A 19,335-nucleotide genomic window follows, 5' to 3' on the forward strand; every position below is an offset into this window, starting at 1 on the left:
CATAGAAATCTCTCTCCTTGTATGTTTGAAATTCACCTTGGAGAATAACGACACATGCTACGTTCAAATGTCACAAAGCACCGGGAGAAGACTCGTAGACAAATACTAGTTCACTACTAATGCCGCTTTTGGGCTTCCATGTGTCACACACGGGTGGCCTCGTCATTAGGGATAGCAATTAAATTCTCACAAGGCTTCTCATACAGATATCTGAGCATTTATTCTGATGCCCTGTTCTACTAGCGCATTGTCATCCTTATACTCGTGTTCTGAATTGTCTCACTTCTGAGGAGAAAGAGTGTAATTAGAAGAGTGACAAGGGCACGTGGGGTAGATCAACGGAACGTTACTAGCAAGGAAAAACTGCACTTGACTTCTGCATGCGGCGTGGACATGGACCGCTTGGGATGTGCTAGGCGTCAAAAGAGTAAAATTGTGTGATACCGCTAAAAGTACTAGTAGCACACATTGGTCAATCGGAAACACAGTTTTGCCTCATTAGTCACATGTCAGACGAGTCTGCCAAAAAAAAACAAAAAAAAAAACAGGAGAATGAACACACAGTCTAGTGCGCTGAATTGTCTTACCAGTGAGGAGAAAGAGCCAATGAGGAGATGAACCTTAACCCTTTCAGGGATAGCAGTCACTACAGTGGACAGCTTAACAGGTTACAGGTTATGATTATTTGTGCGTGAGAGGGTTCAGAAATCTTCCGATGAGACGATGCGGGCGCTCGGTGGGGACTGACGACACCTCAGTCGCATTATAAGTGCACTTTATTATAAATGCGTTTGTCCACATTCAAATACACTTATAAGCAACACAATAGAACACTGGTCCACAATGTCCATTCTGCAGTTAAGTATACTTAATATATTCATATTTGATGCCATAAAAATCTCTCTCTCTTCATATATTTGCTATGTACAAACCTCCATACAAATGTTTACAACCTTCTGGGAGAAAAAAAAAAACCAAGAGGAATATATTCACATGTCACACATACAAGTCATACAAGTGTACACGTGTATTATACGTATTAAGTTAGCCGTTTAATAGCTAGAACGTAGGAATCAATCCTTTACTTGAGCGTAGACAATTCTACGTGAGCGTGTCGACACCGTGGGAATCGGAGCGTCCTCAAGCCGTGTCGCTTGGTAAAGTCAGAGAAAGAAAGAAACAAGTAGCACCAACCCCCTCCTTGCCCTGTTTACTAAAAAAATGATTGTGCCTCACTACTAAAGTCCCCCCACATGTCATTTTTGTCAACAAAAGGACAAATGTGATAAGTGCGGGAACTGCTATAAGCTGCCAGCAGATATTCGGGTTGCAAAATTGTGGGAATTTTTGGAATTGAAAATTTTTCATGGGAAGCAACGTGAATAAACCGACAATTGACAACATTTAAAGTTGGACCTGCATAGGCAGCGTAAATCGAGTTGGAGAATATAGATTTTGTGCAGTTTGAATTCTTCCAAGTGATGATTTTGGTCGAGCTTCAGATATGCCACCACTTGTGCAAGGTTGAAAAAAAATTGTAATTAATGTACAATGAGAGGGACCAAGCTGTGCTGCAAATAGCGAAAATCTGCAACCATTTCATTTTAGCAAAAATAAATAAAACAGCAACTATGTGAGTTTTTCAATTTATGTGATCACTTTCCGTTAACGTTCTCTCAATTCCAAATTGAATTCCCATGAAAAATTTACATTTCGGAATGTCTCCAAAAATTTCGCATCTTAACTTCGGTGGAAATCAGCTGAAAAATTTCCACCCCTTTGCAACCGTATCGGATATAACCCCCTTCCCTCCAACACTGATCCCCGACCTGAAGAGTCCACATTCAGAGTCTAAATGTACAGTACGACGAAAGAGCGCATTGGCAGCATAAACCAGCATCTCTTTACATGCTTTTTTTTTTTTTTTTCCAGTTTGTTGCACATCACAAACATCAACACAAGTTGAGATGTACAGACACATATGGAATGTTAAAGGTTTGCAAGCCACAAACTCAGAATTCAGAAGCCGGGAGTGTGCTTTCAATTCCGCATGTGTTCAAAATGTCACACTGGAGCACCTTTTTCAATTTTGAGTTTGCTGAACGTCAGGCAAAAAAAGTGCTAGAAGTCATTAAATCAACTCTCAATTAAAATAGCTTTTTTTTGTCGTCCATGTTCACAACAGATATTTTTCACTACGAGTGAATACAAATGCATGTCTGTAAGTTAAACAACGCTTAACGAGTTCAGACGGTCAATCTGAAGCGGCAGACACCACATGGACTCAGGACTCAGTCAGTCAGGCGTCCATGTTGTTATTCTGGTTCTGGTTGTAAATGTTTGCACCAGGTTTACTAGCGCACAGCGTCATGATGGAACAAAAAAAAAATTAGAAAGCCCATTTTTTTTTGTTCTCGGGAGAGACATGTAGGCGTCAGTCCTTTATACATTATGTATATTTATACACTTAAGTATGTTTTACTTTGCAGTAAAAGTATGTCTCCACAAAATATGACAATATGCCATACTTGATGAAGTAAGTCACAGACTTATTTTAGAACGGAGGGATGCTTCCACTCCCATCTGGAACACACACAAAAAAAAGGGAAGGAACAAGTCAGCTCATGTTAGGAAAGAGGAAAAAAAAACAGAATAGAGAGGCTCTTTGAGAATTCAAATGACTTAATATCTTGGAAACTGAAGGCCTTTTCACACTGCACTTAGCAACACGCGGCGCACCGTCGAGGAATCCATTTGTTACGGACTCAAGAACCGAATGCTGTATATTCAATTCGGGAATGCACTTCCGCTGACATCAGAAGGCGCATCCAATAGGAGTGGAGCCGGTCGAGTGATATCAGAGTGCTTACACCAATAGACCAACCAGCGCCAAAAGCCTCGCTGGTATGTCTTAGCAGGCTGCTATGCAAGTACTTCCAAATTTAGCATCTGAATGCTGTCGTCCTTATGTGTTGCTACACGGTGCGCACCCAAAAGACTAAGTTCAATGTTAAAAAGGCCTTTGATTGTTAACACTAAACTGATAGCTACAAAATACGTCATAATAAAATCAGATGGAGCCATCCAAACGACGACAAACAAACGCAATCTAATCAGCCATGAGTCGGTATTAAGCAACTTAAATACAGGATTCATAAAAAGTTCGGGCTATTGAGCTTTTGGATGAAATTTCAGGATGAACCTAAAATGCACGAGACACTTTTAAGGTGACTGTAATTTGACCATCGCCAACCTTGAAAGTCAAATTGTTTCGGTTCTTTTCATGCGGCTTGTTATTTTCGAATGAGAAGCTAAATGTAAATATGGGATAACTACATGACCATCTCAGGAACGATGCATGTCTTGTACACACGAAAATGCAAGCGTGTCTTGCGATTTATGTGTCACCTCATCAGATTTCAACAAAGAGACTGGGAGAGTCACAGAAAGGAATAGAAGTGGATGTCTTTGGGAATTTCCATAAATCAAACACCTACTGTGAATCTTGACATTCAGTTCCCCCTCCCAGCAAAATTATAGTCTCTGTACTTCTTGTACATGTGCATTGAAAAGTTTGCAGTAAAGTTGACCCGAAGGTTCTAGCGCATTGTAGAATCATCTGGAAATTTCACCTCATAGCCCAATCTCCCGAACTTTTTTGGTTGTAGTATCAGTGAGACAAAAGTGAGGTACTTTGTAAGAAGATACAGAACAAAATGTATCCATCCGGATCTCACCTTTGTGGAAGCACTGTGGCGATGGATGACACTGGAGTTGATACAACTCAGGTTGTTGCCCTAAACCAGGGGCGATCGAGGCACCTGCCCCAAACATGGGCTCTAGCACGGCCAGTTCCTCCAGGAGGGACTGAGTGCAGGAGGCGGCGGCTGCAGGGGAGGCCGCCGGTGTGGTCGAGGCGACGGTGGTGGCGGTAGTGGGCCTCGGTGAGGCGGTGAGGATTAGCGGAGGAGAAGCCGGTATGGAGGAGCACAAGGACACAGGAGATGATGCCACCTCCATCTCCGCCGCTTCCTCCGCCGGCTCCTCCTCCATGGGAACCTCCTCGCTCTCTCCGCATCCGTCCGCCGAGTTAGGTTGCGCCGATTGGACGCTACAGAATTGGCCCGCTCCCTCAAACTGGGAGGCTTGTTGCCAGCACATTGGTGTGGGAGGAGGGATCGGGCTCGAGGGGTCCAGGATGGGAATGGGCGAGGGGGACTCGGGTGGTACGTCTTGGAGGAGGGTGTCTAGGATACTCTCTTCAAACAGAGATGTGTCATCCGGCAGGAACATGGGAATATCCAGGCCGCACCACGCTTTGATGGGATAAAACTCCCGAAGCGTTTGGACCGAATCGACTGTCTCGACGGGAGCCAAGAAGGGGGATGGAGGGTTGGACAAGGGGGACATGGATGGAGGGGACAGCTTGGACAGGAGAGGGTCCAGATAGAAGCCCTCCACCAGGGAGCTGATGTGCTGGGCCAGCAAGGAGATCTCCGCCCTCTCCTTCTCCCGTTCTCTTTCCAGGGAAAAGAAGGGGAGGCAAGGCTGTTTTCCGGGGGAAGCCTCGGGGGTGAGGATCCCCTCTGGCGGACACTGAAGAGGCCCCAGGGGCACGTCCACATAAAGCGGACCCCGAACCTCGGGAAGGGTCATCACCGTGCAGTCGCCGTCTCCTGGGCTGTCCGGCGTCGGGGGCAGTTTCTCGTACAGAGCTCCGCAGCAGGGATCCGTCGCGAAGAGCAGTTCTGTGGAGGGGGTGGGAAGGCTGAGGGGGAGCTTGGTAGACATGGTGGTGGGGGGCGCAGGGCTGGAGGCGGTGGTGACTGGCGGGGCCCCGGATGAGGCAGACGCAGCCATGGAGGTGGTGGCAGTGGCTGTGGTGGCGGACGGAGGCGGCGTGGTGGTGCCGGTGGGGTCGAAGCTGAAGTGGGGCTCCTCGAACGGGAAGCTAGCCCCTCCAATGTGGGGGGTATACGGAGGCGTGCACACAAACTCTTTGGTCTGCTGAGCTTGCGAGGTGGGGATGGGCGGCAGCGGCAGGGGGAGAACCGGCAGAGGGGGGTCCAGCTCGAAGGAGGGCGGCATAAGGATGTTTTGGGTTAAGAAGTCCAAGTCGGACACCGTCTCCACCGTGACCGGCGTAGGAGAGGGGGCCGCCAAGGGGCTGCTCACGGCGGGCGGCTGGAAGAAGGCCTCCTCCTCCAGGGAGGAGATGCTGGAGCGGGGCTCCCCCTCCGTCTGCATGGCCTCGGCCGCCGAGCCGGCCCGTTCGTCCGAGGAGGCCACACTGCAGCCTGCCGTGCTGAAGTCGAAGGACTGGCCTGACAAGCCGCTGCTGCCGGGAGTGAACACCTGGTCGGGGCTGGACAGGGTGTCGGGGGACTGGAGGCTTTCCTGCTGGGGGGGGCCTGAGCTCAGGACCAGGCTGAGCTGAGTCTGCTCCATGGTCAGCTGTTGACGCACTGACCATGCCTCCGAATCACTGAAATTGAAAAAAAATGAAAACTGTTTGGGAATCGAATCGGTATCAGATAAGGTTTTGGACTGCTATTTAGAAGAAGAAAAAGTAGTGCTTTGACGCCATCTTGTGGCATCTTGATGCCGATGGACTTTGTTGAACTGTGTTGAGTAGCTTCGTTGAGGCAAAAGTAATGCTTTTGATACCATCTTGGTGCCAAGGGATGATGTCAAAGTGAGTTGTCATTAACACTTGTGGACCAATGAACTATGGTGAAGTGAGTGGCTTCACTTACACAAAAGCAGTACTTTTCTGCCATCTTGTGGCATTGTGGTGCCAAGGAACAATGTTGAAATTAACTGAAGAGTTCCATTTGAACAAAAGAAGTGCATTTGATGCCATCTTGATGCCAAGAAACTATGTCAAAGTGAGTTGAGAAGTTTCATGAGACAAAGGTACTGCTTTGGCACCACCTTGTCAACGTAGACCTTAAGCTGTCTTATATTCTAAACGCTCAAACATCTTTCAACGCAGTGAGATTTTACTCATGTCAAATATGTGCCTTGGCTCAAGAACTGTGGTGAGAGCATGTTGCGTTTTCGCAAATCGTACGAGGCGGTGGCGTTGCCTACCTAATCACGTAATTGCTGCTGGCGACGGGTACGTCTCCGGACTGTAGCTGGAGGACCATGTAGAGCCAAACCCACGTCTGGTCCCGAGCCTGCACACGGACCACCATCTCGCCTCGTCCCTCTCCTCCCTCTCGCACTGATGAGTCACAGCGCAACTTCGTAAGCGCCTTTATCATCCTCATTTTCGGGTTATTTTTCAGTTAGGCGGCAGGCGGTGCAGCGTTCCCGTCGGCATGTACACGTGGGTGTTTTGTGAGCTGACACTTACGCAGGCTGCGATGCTGAGCGGAGGCGTGTGCCAGATCATGCGGGTGGAGGAGGCCGTACCAGGAGCGGGATCGCAACGCCGCTACGTCGTAGCCGAGGTAAGTGCGTACGCTGCGGGGGACACGTTCACTTAAAGGATGCAGGCCAATATTAGGCCGCCTTCGGGCAAGCTTCCAGCTCCATATTTCTCACATATCCATATTATATTAAATCAAAAATAATACTTTCTTGAAAAGACTTTTTTTCTTGAAAACAGGCAGATTATTTTTCTTTTTTAACAAAAAAAAAAAAAAAAACACTTTCATGATCAGGTAGATTGTAAATACCGTATTGGCCCGAATATAAGACGACCCTGATTTAAGCCGACCCCCTCTTTTTCAAGACTTAATTTTGAAAAAAGACTTTTTGAACACCAAATTAATTTTTACACAGAAAATAATTACAGTACATCTGAAACAAATGATTATAACAACATATTTGAGAGAAAAAGCATGCTATTTTGCCTCATTCAAATCCTAATATCTGAACATTTAAATATGTTATAGCAATCACATTCGTAAATGAATGGCTTCTGGTTTTTGAAATGTAAATGACATCATAACTTCTCCTCAGCTGCCGGTTAACCTGGCCGATCTTCGACCCACTTTTCTCCAGATTGTCGCTACGTTTCTCCATTTTCTGTTATCTCTTCTATTATTTTCTTCTCTTTTCTTTCTTACCGTTATTTTTAATTTTTCCTCTTCATGCTACCGCTATTTTTATTTTTATTCTTCATGACAGGGGTTCACTTTGGCCTGGGGAGTCAAGTTTAGCATTCGCTTCAATGATATCTGGCGCCATCTAGCGTCGTAAATGGGTATAAGTCTAGACCCCGAATATAAGACGACCCCCACTTTTTCAGTCTTATTTATTTACCTATAAAAAACACCGTCTTATATTCGGGCCAATACGGTACAACTTTTCTCCTTGCTGTCTCTCCTCTATCCCCTTGCATTTTTTTCTCAAAATACACAACTTTCAAACTATGACTCTTGAAATTATACTTTTGTCCTCCAAATTGTATACAGTAACCCCCTAAGTAATTTTTTGTTTCTCCAATGTGACTATGTGTTTCTGAACAACTAATCCTGTTCAGTCTTGTCACTCCGACTTGTGGCGTGTACCTTTCGTGTGCGGCGTGCAGCCTCAAGTCTCTGCCGTGCTGGGAGTGAAAGCCTTCAAGGAAGAGGTTGGCGTCGGCCACGGGAGAACCACTAGACGTGCTCTCCGCTCCGGAGCGTGTGGGATGGCTTTCCAGAGGGGAGCAGAAACACACCCAGACTGGATTGGAGGTCCAGTAGGATCCAGCCGCGGCGCTGGCGCTGCTGGTGGCCGGCACGGACAGGCGGCGAGCTCGGATCAGGACCAGCTTGTTCCCGGCGCTCTGCCTGCGCACCGACTTGGAGGTGTTGAAGCGGCAGCGGAAGAGACGATCTGTCACCGAAAAACCGGGGGAAAGGTGATGAGAACTAAACGAACCAACGTTTATTGGCACACATGGCAATCACAGACGATCAACACCGCCACTTACCCATCTCGGGGGAGCTTCCGCCGGACAGATTATTCCTGACAGTCAGCTGATCCGAAGCGTCGATGATGTCATACACGCTGTCTCCCTGCGCCACCAGGTCCACCTGACACACAGGCAAGTGTGATCCCGCTGATCTTTCAGTAGACGGATGGACGGACTCACCATGGAGTGACCCAGGTGGTCGGAGACGGCATCGGACAGGTAGAGCAGTTTCCCCTCGGCAGTGAGCAGCATGAGGAAGCCTGGGAGAGCCTGCATGAGGTCAGACAGCTCGGGCAGGGACAGGAAGCGGGCACCCGGCTCCACCGATGCACTTCCGGCCTCTAGTAAAAACAAAACAAAACAAAAAACTTTTCATTGGGGGCGTCATGGGGTTTCAGCACCAAGGATAGAGACACTAATCAACACACAGACATCTACTCAATTTAAAAACAAAACATACTTTCCAAACAGAATCATGAATGGTGGCCCAATAGATGGATAATAAAGAAATCTAGAAAAATTGAATAAAAGTTATAGATGGCTGCAGGTGGGTGATGATAGAAAGAATAATCGGACAATAAAATTAACATAAATGGATCGATTGATAGCAATAGGTTGATATATATGTCGGCATGGATAGATAAATGGACATTTTGCCTTTGGCCCAATAAAAAAAAAAAAAAAAAAAATCGAAATACTGTCGCGTAGATTTTTTTAAAGCATAAGGAAGGTGCTGTCAGCACCATGGATAGCGACTAATGATGAAGTGAAGCTGTTTCCAGGACCCGAGACAGAGTTTCCTTGCTGCCGCGCCAAAAAAAACACTTGTTGATTCCACGTCTCTCACACACACACACACACACACACACACACACTGCCAAACTGCACTTTATCCCCCACCCCCCAACCCCCCCCCCCCCCCGCGCAAAAAAAAAAAAATAATAACACATAGAGAGAATTGAGACGTTCACACTCAACTAAATCGTGTGATAAATCCCCACCCCTTTAAGGTACACATCAACACTTGAGTCCTACTTTGTGCATTTGTGAGCGCGTGCACACGCGCGTGAATGTGTACGTGTATCTATGTTTGTATTTGCGTGTACTGCATTGGATCATAAATGTGTGAGGGTTTGTATGTACGGGCGTTTATGTATATGTGTCTATGCATGTATGTTTGTGTGCGACTTTTGCCTCAGTTACACTTTATCTTTACATCATCAATATTTGATTGCGCGTTTATATATTTTTTGTATTTCAAAGTATTTCAATGGGGGGAAAGAATTTTTTTCACATTCTGCTAAATTGCGAGTGTAAAAATGATGATGATGATGATGATGATGATACTACTACGCGTCGTCTTACCCGGCGGCGAGAAGAAGACGGACTTCCTGGTGTACATGCACGCGAGCGACATGATGTGCAAGTAGGACAGCTTGGCTTTGTCGGCGTCGGAGATGGGCAACAAGTCCTTGAGGTTGCGGATCTCGGCGTTGATTTGGTCCCGTCTGGCCTTGGAGGCTCCTTTGGTCGAGCGGTACATGCTTGTTACGGATGGCCAACCCCCCCCCCCCCCCCCCCCTGAAAAAAAAAAAAAAATAAGGGCAAAGGAAGTCCCGCTGGAGGGCACGCGCGCGCTCGCCGGCTATTGGACTTTGTTCATGGCTGGCCTGCGCTGGGCTCGATCCGCTGACAGTGTGTGAGGGACTCTGCTCGCAGGTGTCTTATATAGCCTGGGAGCGAGGGGGGCTCCCCGACGCGGCCGCCGACGTAACGAGGAAGGATGGGAGGGGAGGGGGAGGACGGCTCATCCGAATGGATGCTGCGAGCGCGGAGCTCCTCTGGCTCCCTCCCTCGTTCCCTCCTCCCTCCCCGGCGGTGACTGCACGCGGACGTCAGCGCTCGCCTCTCCCCGCCGATGACGTCGCGATGAAACGGGGAGCTCCGGCCACGCAGAAAGCCTGATTTGGACAAAACCGAGTAAGGGGCGGGGCCAGCGTAAAAACGTAAAACGGAGTCACCCGGTAAGGAGGGAGGGAGATGTGCCGCATCCAAGGAGAGGAACGGTGTTTACATGTCAATGCGTTTAGAGGCGGCATTTGGCTCCTGTATGAGCAGCTTAGCTAGCGTCTACCCATCTTTCATCCCATCTTTCCATCTCTCACTGCTATCTTTCACTTGACGTCCATCCATCTATCTTGCTGTCACAGTTCTATCACCTGTCTCAATCTGGGTACATTTCTGGCTGGCTTTCAGTCTATTTTCTATCTTTATGTCAGTCTGTCTTTCGTCCCGTTGCCCTTGTGTCTCTTTCCATCTTTCTATCATTCTTTCATTCCATCGTTCCATCTTTTATCATTCTTCCTGCCTTTCTTTCATTTTATCTCGTGCTGTCTATCTACCACTCTGTTTCTCCGATTTCTATTCTGTATCTTTCTGCCCATCTTTCGACCATTCTATCCCATCTGTCTGACTGTTTAAAAAAAAATCTTTTACCCTTCAATTCTTCTCCCTGGCTATCTTTCTATTGCTGGATCATTCTCGTTCTGTCTGTGTGTCTGTCATCTTTCTGTCATTTCATTTGTCTTTTCGTCTTTGTATTGCGCTATCATTCTATCTTTTTATTTTTTTCTTTCCATCTCTCCATTTCATTATACATCTATATTTCTGTACGTCTGTGTCTTTTCTATATCCCGTCATCTATCGATTGACCTCTCTCAATCAAGCTAACATTTAATCTATATCATTCTGTCATGTTTTTATCTATTTCTATCTATCTATCTTTAGATCTATCTATCGATCTATCTATCTATCTATCTATCGCGTTTGCTAATAATGAATGTGCCGCTGGATAATCCTTCCGTTGTGATGTTGAGAATGCATGAATGAAGGAGGAGGAGCCAAGTCACAAGTGGAATGAATGAAGGGATGAACGGATGGGTGAAGGACGAAGCGATGCATGGATGCATGAAGTGCATGCAGCATCCCGCAGTCTTGGCTGCGGTGCATGTGAGAGAGCAGTGTGTGTGTGTGTGTGTGTGTGTGTGTGTGTGTGTGTGTGTGTGTGTGTGTGTGTGTGTGGGGGGGAGTGTGGGGGGGGGGGGGGGGGGTCTAAAAATAGATTGAAAGATGCATCCTACCGATGAGGCACGGGAAGGGGGGGTGGGTGCTGCTGCTGCATGGCGCCCCCTGCAGTCACTCTCATGTTATTTATAGACGAGGAGGAGCACTTGAATGGACAAAAGGAAATAGAACTAGCACCGTTTCTCATATTTTGGTTGCCTCTTCGTCGGTTTATCATAAAAACACCTTTGTCATTGTCAATCCAAAGTGTGCTTTTTTTCCCATGTTTTCTTCAGACAGAATATACAACCCAGTACAGTTTTAGTGTTGGGTCTCATTAGACAGGTACACCCAATGTTGTGTCTCAACTCAACTCAACTGCATTTATCCATCCATCCATTTTTTCCTCACAAGGGTCGCAGGGGAGTGCTGGAGCCTATCCCACCCATCTTCAGGCAGTAGGCGGGGGAGACTCTGAACCGGTTGCCAGCCAATCGCAGGGCACACAGAGATGAACAGCAATCCGTGCTCACACTCACACCTAGGGACAATTCAGAGTGTTCAATCAGCCTGCCATGCATGGTTTTGGAATGTGGGAGGAAACCGGAGTACCCAGAGAAAACCCACGCAGACCCAGGCGAACATGCAAACTCCACACAGGAAGGCCGGGGCCGGGATCGAACCCATGACCTCTGCACTGTGAGGTCAACGCACTAACCACTGGACCACCAGAAAAGGCTCAATCCCCTCTGAGCCTCCGCTTAGTTCTTGGTACCTCTAAAAGTGTCACCGGGCAGGGCGGAGGAGCTCAGAGAGGTAAGGTGGGGACAGGCCATTTAAACATTTGAGAACAAATAGGATCTTACAAAGAACTCTAACATGTGTAGAGAGCCAGTGAAGGGATGCCAGTATAGAAGTTGGTGCTCCCTCTTATGAGTACCAGTCAAGAGGTGAGCAGCAGTATTCTGGACCAACTGGAGATGCTTAATGGAGGATTGGCAGACTCCAAAAGCAGCCCTGCTATTATTACATGTATAAATGTCCTAATGATCGACTTCTGTCATTTGCCTGAAACATACTTGCTAAAGTCATATTTCAGTGTTTTGTTAAAACAAAATAAAAACACCCCAAAAAATGTATACATTCATTTGCATTTATATTTTGAACTGATTTGATAACAGCAAGTCGGAAATGACTTGGGCCAATTAACAGCATGCGATCCTTGTCATTGTCGTCTCATTCGGCCACTCTATTGTGCAACACTTTGAACTCGAAAAGGTGCAATACAGGCTCGTTACAGTTCTAATAATATGCCTTATGATGTGTGTCGCTGCGTGGCAATGACATCACCCACACTCGCTCGTCGTGAATCCGTCAATGAAGTCCGAATCAAAGGTCGAGCTCGTTCAGCTTTTGAATGGACCCAAGATGAAGTGAGTCATGCACACCCTTTGTTTCACAAACAAAAATAACATCATAAGTGCTCCTAATTACATGCGCTGCTCTATTTTTGCGTGGCCTCCTATGGCAGAATCAGCATAATTATCTAAAAAAAAAGGCATATTTTCATGCAGCTTTTGAAGTGGATGTTGCAAATCACAGAGAAAGGTCACCTCCTGCAATTTCATTAGGTGTTTAGTTAACCTTCATTTATCATGAAGAATATGTCCCAGACTCACCCACGATACTTTTGTATTCCTTAACGCCAGTTCTTACGCTGTCAAGAGTTGGGAGACTATTTGATAAAATCACTCTGAGGAACCGTCTCGCTCTCCCTAGTGTCCAAAGAAGATTCTGTCCCTCCCACTTGAAGTTTACTGTCAATCTGACATGTAAAACAAAAAGAATGAAACATTTCAAACCCTGCGATTGGTTGACAACCGGTTCAGGGTGTCCCCCACCTACTGCCCGAAGACAGCTGGGAAGGCTCCAGCACGCCCCACAACCCTTGTGAGGATAAAGTGGATCAAAAAATGGATGGATGGACATTCTAAACTAAAACGTTGAACCCAACCATTTGAGAACCGACGTCCACTGGATCACTCTGAGGAACCGTCTCGCTCGCCCTGGTGTCCAAAGAAGATTCTGTCCCTCCCACTTGAAATTTACTGTCAATCTGACATGTAAAACAAAAAAGAATGAAACATTCCAAACCCTGCGATTGGTTGGCAACCGGTTCAGGGTGTCCCCCGCCTACTGCCCGAAGACAGCTGAGATAGGCTCCAGCACGCCCCACAACCCTTGTGAGGATAAAGTGGATCAAAAAATAGATGGATGGATGGACATTCTAAACTAAAATGTTGAACCCAACCATTTGAGAACCGACGTCCACTGGCTTCATGTTAACCTCAAATGTGAAACGCCACAGATAAGCTAATGGTAATTTGCTTGAATGAGGCCAACACTTCAATCAAAACAGGCGTGTATTTTGTGGCCCATCCCTGGTCCACCATACTGTATCTAACAATAGCTACCATATCAATCCGTCTGTCCATCTAGATTATGGAGCTTTACGTAAAGAAAGCGGTCCCAAGTCAGGACTTATGTAAACGATTCATAAATGTAACTATTACCTTCATTGACTTTTCTCTTTCTTTTTCAAATCTGATGCTATTTGTCTGCTGCTTGTACGTGGCAGTAGGAGGTGTTGCTAGGCGACAGATTAGCTCCCTTCCCCCCACCCCCCTTTTTTTTTTCCAAGAAACAAAGTGCAGACCTTGAAATCCGTGGGTGTAAAAATAAGCACATAGAGGGGAAGAAAAAAAAAATCACCTTGCTGGAACTTATTACTGTGTGTGTGCTGTCCCTCATGTCTCTTTTGTACAACGGTGTCCCAAAAATAAACCACTCTTGGACTTATTTATAACTCATAAAATCCAAGAAAATTCTCTGGCTCAAAGCCTCACACAATACCCTCCAACTCTTCATTCTCATTTGATGACTCCCACGTCACTCACCGGGTCAGGCCCCGCCTTTTAAAGCCATACACAGTCAACGTCATGACATTACAGTCGAATGTGAGAATGGCGACCCCTTGTGGACAGCAATGCTACCTGCGCCTCACATGTACATTTTGTTGGTTCCATTCATCGATGGGATAATCGGTAGAATAGTGGATTCGGAAAAAAATACTCCATCGGCATTTCCGGTGACGCGGATGTATTTTCTTGACATTTTTGTCACGTTATGAGATGAAGATTGATTGTGAAGTGCTCCAGATGATGTTTGTGGCACAGCTGCATGCTTTCTTGTATTGATGGTTTGCAGTCCACTGCTGCTTTTTTTTTTTTTTTTTGTGCGTGTGTATGCTTGTGGCTCAAACACATTTGGATTCTTGTCCAAACTTCCAAGTTGATGATGATAATGATGATGATATGTATTCTGTCAGCATCGTGCGTGATGGGACGATGACTAAAGGTGAGCAGGAACACGTTGCTCGCTCCGAATCTTTGCACTTTTTTTTTGGTTGTTTTTTGTTTTTTTTGGCTTGAAAGTCACACCTGTTAGCAGGACAGCTGCACGCTGTCACAGCCAAACACGGGACCGCTCTCGAAGTGTCCGCCGCGTGCTCGTGCGTACTCGTCAGGAACACAGAGTTTGTGTTGATGAATGAGGGTGGAAAGGACAGAGAGAGAAGAGCGAAGGGGTGACTAAAGCCGCCATGGCCAGTTTGAATATGTGAAAACAAGAAAAGCGATGGGCCGGATACACAAAAGTCAGTCAAAGTAAGGAATTGATTGATCAACTTATTTTTTTTTTTTTGATTGATTGATCAATTGAATTATTAATCATGAATACTTGACCAATGTAAGCATGGAAGGGAAGTGGTAATATGAAGTTAAGCATGCATTCACTTATTTTATTTTATTGTTTGGTTTGTTTAAATGAATGATTTCTATGGGCTCATATGCTGTTTAGGAATGACACTGCAGTGCTTCATGTAAGAAAGTGTGCTGGGCATATTTGCAAAACATGACCCAAATCCATGTTTTGTTTCATCGCATCCAAATAACATCATTTGAAATCCATGTACATAGATTTTTTTTTCCAGGTTGTCAATGTGGTGGACAAAGTGTATGAGATGTTGCCTCCCACGAAAGTCAAGTTTTCAATGTGCAAGTGGTGAATAAGAAGTACACCGACACCTCCTCCTCTTCTTCCTCCTCCTCCTCCTCTTCTTCATCTTCTGCTGCTACGGCTGTGTAGCCTTGCACCTTGTTCTTTGTGCTTTTTCAATAAGAGGTTTATTTTTAGTCCCTGGGCAGCCGACGAGGAGGCAGGCGGGCAATGCTTGCCCAATGTTTTGCATCAGCATACCTGTGCGTGTGCGTGTGCGTGCGTGTGTGTGCTCTTTTCCCCGTAGAAAATATGTGTAAGTTTTTTAATTTGTTATGTCCCTCCATTTTATTTACATTTTATCTTATACATTAGATTATTCAATTAGACAAGTGGAAAACACACAAAGTTCCACTCGAGTATACACAATATGTAAATATGCTTTAATTAATTACATTTAAGAAAAAAAAAACAATTTGTTTTAGAAAAAAAATCATTTATTATGAGCAAAAATAGGGCGGCATGCTGGACTGGTTACACACCTCTGCACCTTACCGTGCAGAGGTGTGTGGGCTCCTGTGTGGAGTTTGCATGTTTCCCCCGTGCCTGCGTGGGTTTTCTCCGGGTAGTCTGGTTTCCTCCTGCATCCCAAAAACATGCATGGCAGATTAATGGAACACTCTAAATTGTCATCATGCAGGAACTGCCGACAGATTTTAGCCACATTGGAAGTCAACTCGAATCAACTTTTTGGGTGCCACTGACTTGTGTGTACACGGCAGCGCCTACACGCACACACACTTACCCATTGCCACAGTGGTGCTGATGCAGGTGTTGCCATGGAGATGTCACATCGACGTCTTCCATGATGAGAGCACTCCACTTTTTCATTGATACCGCCGGCTCCCCCTCCTCCTCCTGTTCCATTATTTAATGTTTTTACAAGCAACACAAATGCAAGTCAAATGTTGTTTTCATCCATACACTGCGCACACACGGATTATATGTACTGTACATGTATGTATGTATGTATGTATGTAGTTATGCATGTATGTAATGTGTGTTCGAAGAGTATAGCATGCACACATGCGTGCTATACTCTTATTATTCAGTTGCTCACAAATAACTCCTTCACTCATTTCCTAGCACCTTCCTGACTCATTTCCACTGATCGACCAACCAATCGACTGACTGACTGACTGACTGACTCACTCACTCACTCACTCACTCACTCACTCACTCACTCACTCACTCACTCACTTACTCACTCACTCACAAACTAGTAACTAACTCACTAGTACCTCCTCACTCACTTATTGCCAAGTAATGCACTTACTAACTTATTATTCACTCATTCACAAATAACTCCTTCACTCATTTACTAGCAACTCCCTGACTCACTCATTTATACCGACCGACCAACCAGATGACTGACTGACTGACTGACTGACTCACTCACTCACTCACTCACTCACTCACTCACTCACTGCAACGCGTGAATGGGTGTCATTCACTCAGATACTGGCTGTGCTGTTCTACAACACTTTTGTCTGCACACTGCACTCAGCCTCATGGTTGTTGTTGACACTGTGAGGACATGAATCTGTGCGTGTGCGTGTGTGTGTGTACGTTCGCCGCCGTCCTTGGCCCTTCACACGTACTTTCACTCCTGATTCATGAACAGTGACGACGTCCGATGCCGCTTCATCACGGTGATGGTCATGCGCTCTATTTTTGACTGGCGCTCCAAATAGATGCCGGCAGCACACTTGAGTCAAGCAGTGCAGAACAAACAAATTAGCAAAAGCAAGTCGTCTGTTTTGATCACGTTGCCTTGCAAAACGCACACAACAACAATCATCGTTTCTGACCATGAAACTTATTTTTGCTTGTCTTATTTCATTTTCTTTAAAAAAGAAATCATTCAAATATGTATACTTACTCCATTTCAATTTTAGTTTATTTTTGCAATCGAGAAAAGAGTGAGGAGCTGCTTGTGTCTTAAAAATATACATTTCGGATTTACAGGTATATCTCCCACTTAATTTTTTTTAGACATGATTTTGTCATGTTTCGGTTTGTGACCAACAGGTGGCACTGTAGGGCTCTCCCTGCAGCTGCACACCTGTTGGTCGTTATGTCGTTAGCCGTTTAAAAGGACTCCCGGGCACGACCGCTCAGTGTCGGGTCATTGTTTGTGTGTGTTGCTGTTTGTTTGTTTGTTTGTTTGCTTGCTTGCTTGCTTGTTTGTTTGCTTGCTACTGTCATGTTTGTTTCGGTCATGTTTTGTCATGTTTTTTGTTTGATACTTTGGACTTTGTTTGTTTTGGATTTAGTTTTCTTTCTGTTTTAATACATTTTGTCAAGTACACCCTGCTGCTCCGTCTTGCCTGCTTTTTTTGGGGTCCACCACCACCTCCGAAACGTGACAGATTTAAGCTTTTAAATGTTTGAAGCATTGTTACGCTGCCGGTGAAACTTACCATTTTAAATTTTAAAAAAACTTCTGCATCTTTTGCTCATTTTATTTGAATTTGAAAACTATTTATGTTATTAATAATATTTATTATTGAAATAATATTTATTATTAATAATAAACAGTGAAAACTATAAAATACATTCCTGAAAGCAGTGTTTAAAACTTTACACTTTCCTAACAATCAGTTATTAGTTTTTTTAATGTATATAAACTTTTTTTTTTTAATTAAAAGGTTGTTGCTATTTCGTTTCCCTTGTGGGTGGACGTCTTGAGCAGTATACAGTATATTGTGGATGTGCACCCACGCAGCCATAGCAACGCTTTGTTGCCTCTTGGCAACCGTGTTTATGTAATGAGGAAAGGAAGCCAAGGTGGAGGTCACAGCGTTTATATAAATCCTTTTTTAAGAAAAAGAGGAAGAAGAAGAAGTCGGGCACACACGTAACAACAGAACAGCGACTTTGAGCGTGTGTGTGTGTGTGTGTGTGTGTGTGTGTGTGTGTGTGTGTGTGTGTGTGTGTGCGCGCGCGTGCGTGCGTGCGTGCGTGTGCGTGATGCGTGCGTGCGTGCGTGCGTGTGCGTGTGTGTGTGTGTGTGTGTCCAATGGAGGCCTACTAAAAATGTGCATCAGCTATACATCTTTTTGCTCTTCCTCTACCAGGCAATCACCCCCCCTGCCCCCCCCCACCTTTCCTCACTCTCCTGGTGTCAAGAAATGGGAGACTGTCATGTAACATCATTTTGTAAAACGGAAAAGAAGACTCGCCTACCAAATTAGATACCGAGTGTGCTTGCTTCAAACTGTTTATTTGTTCGGCCCAGTTCAAGTTTTCCGCCCAACGGACCCATAAAAACAACAAAGGCGATTCACGCCATAGAATGCATTATTACATCAATTTGGAATATTATGATAGTAAGTCATATTTCAAAAGTATTCTTTTTTAGTTTGCTCATTCAGTTGTAATAGTAATATACAACGTAATTTAGTTGGGAAAATTCCCTGTGAATTTATTCTTGTAAAATAGGACTTCTGTGTGTGTGAAAGGAGCAGTTCTTACTGTAACATGCATGCTTATTTCCATTAGCCCATCTATGCTGTTTTGCGTTACATATTAGCATTAAGCTAACATACTTTTATTATTGTATGGTTCAGGTGCACATTTTGGTATTAAATATCCAATTTCAAATCTCCTTTTGTTTTATGAGTCTATCTTACAGTAAACCAAGTGCAAGTGACAAAAAAAAAAATCTACTTGAAGCAAGCAGCATATATGAGTCTTCTTTCCTTTCCTCAACGTGATGTTACATCTGATAATTTCCCATTTCTGGAACTAAGCAATGTTTCGAAATACTTTAAAATGACTTTTTGTAAGTTTCAATGTTTTAAAATGGGTAAAACTATTAAAAAAACTTTTTATGTAATTTCTCTATACCACAAATGTTCAATTATCATGGGTGGCTGTGGAATTTCTCTCCAACAGTCAAATACACACGCACACACACACACACACACACACACACACACATACACACACTCTATCAACACTAACGTCATCTCTCCTCATTGTCCACCTTTGTGACTTCTCTGATGTAAGAGACGTTACCTCAGTTTTCTTTATAAAAAAAAAGCACCGTTCTTCTTCCCTCAGTGTGTGTGTGTGTGTGTGTGTGTGTGTGTGTGTGTGTGTGTGTGTGTGTGTGCGTGCGTGTGTGTGTATGTGCGTGCGTGCGCGCGGCACCCTAACTGCTAGTAGAGAGGCACAGAACGGAATGGTCGGATTATATAAAAACACAAGTATGTGTGTGACTAATCACCACCCTCAGC

The 19,335-nt window shown here is 45.0% G+C and overlaps 1 protein-coding gene across 1 annotated transcript; it reads right to left on the bottom strand.

The window, feature by feature from the left end:
- Window positions 1–758: 758 nt before the first annotated feature.
- npas4a (neuronal PAS domain protein 4a) lies at window positions 759–9,779 on the bottom strand. The gene is made up of 8 exons (XM_019871029.1): window positions 9,278–9,779; window positions 8,093–8,253; window positions 7,931–8,033; window positions 7,524–7,833; window positions 6,362–6,471; window positions 6,094–6,229; window positions 3,738–5,485; window positions 759–2,583 (listed from the first exon to the last, which is right to left on the bottom strand). Exons 1-8 carry the CDS (start codon window positions 9,453–9,455, stop codon window positions 2,555–2,557), a joined length of 2,775 nt encoding a protein of 924 aa, XP_019726588.1. The 5' UTR covers window positions 9,456–9,779; the 3' UTR covers window positions 759–2,554.
- Between the last annotated feature and the right edge of the window lie 9,556 nt (window positions 9,780–19,335).

This window comes from Hippocampus comes, unplaced genomic scaffold (genome assembly GCF_001891065.2).
Source record: "Hippocampus comes isolate QL1 unplaced genomic scaffold, H_comes_QL1_v1.1 scaffold83, whole genome shotgun sequence".
In the NCBI taxonomy this organism is placed as follows: Eukaryota; Metazoa; Chordata; class Actinopteri; order Syngnathiformes; family Syngnathidae; genus Hippocampus; species Hippocampus comes.

Excerpts from the sequence above, each read along its gene's own strand:
- npas4a (XM_019871029.1), bottom strand. The coding sequence starts at position 9,455 with ATGTACCGCTCGACCAAAGGAGCCTCCAAGGCCAGACGGGACCAAATC. Across the intron at positions 8,254-9,277 it reads CGTCTTCTTCTCGCCGCCGG|AGGCCGGAAGTGCATCGGTG; the intron begins GTAAGACGACGC and ends TGTTTTTACTAG. Across the intron at positions 6,230-6,361 it reads CGCTCAGCATCGCAGCCTGC|TGCGAGAGGGAGGAGAGGGA; the intron begins GTAAGTGTCAGC and ends GTGACTCATCAG.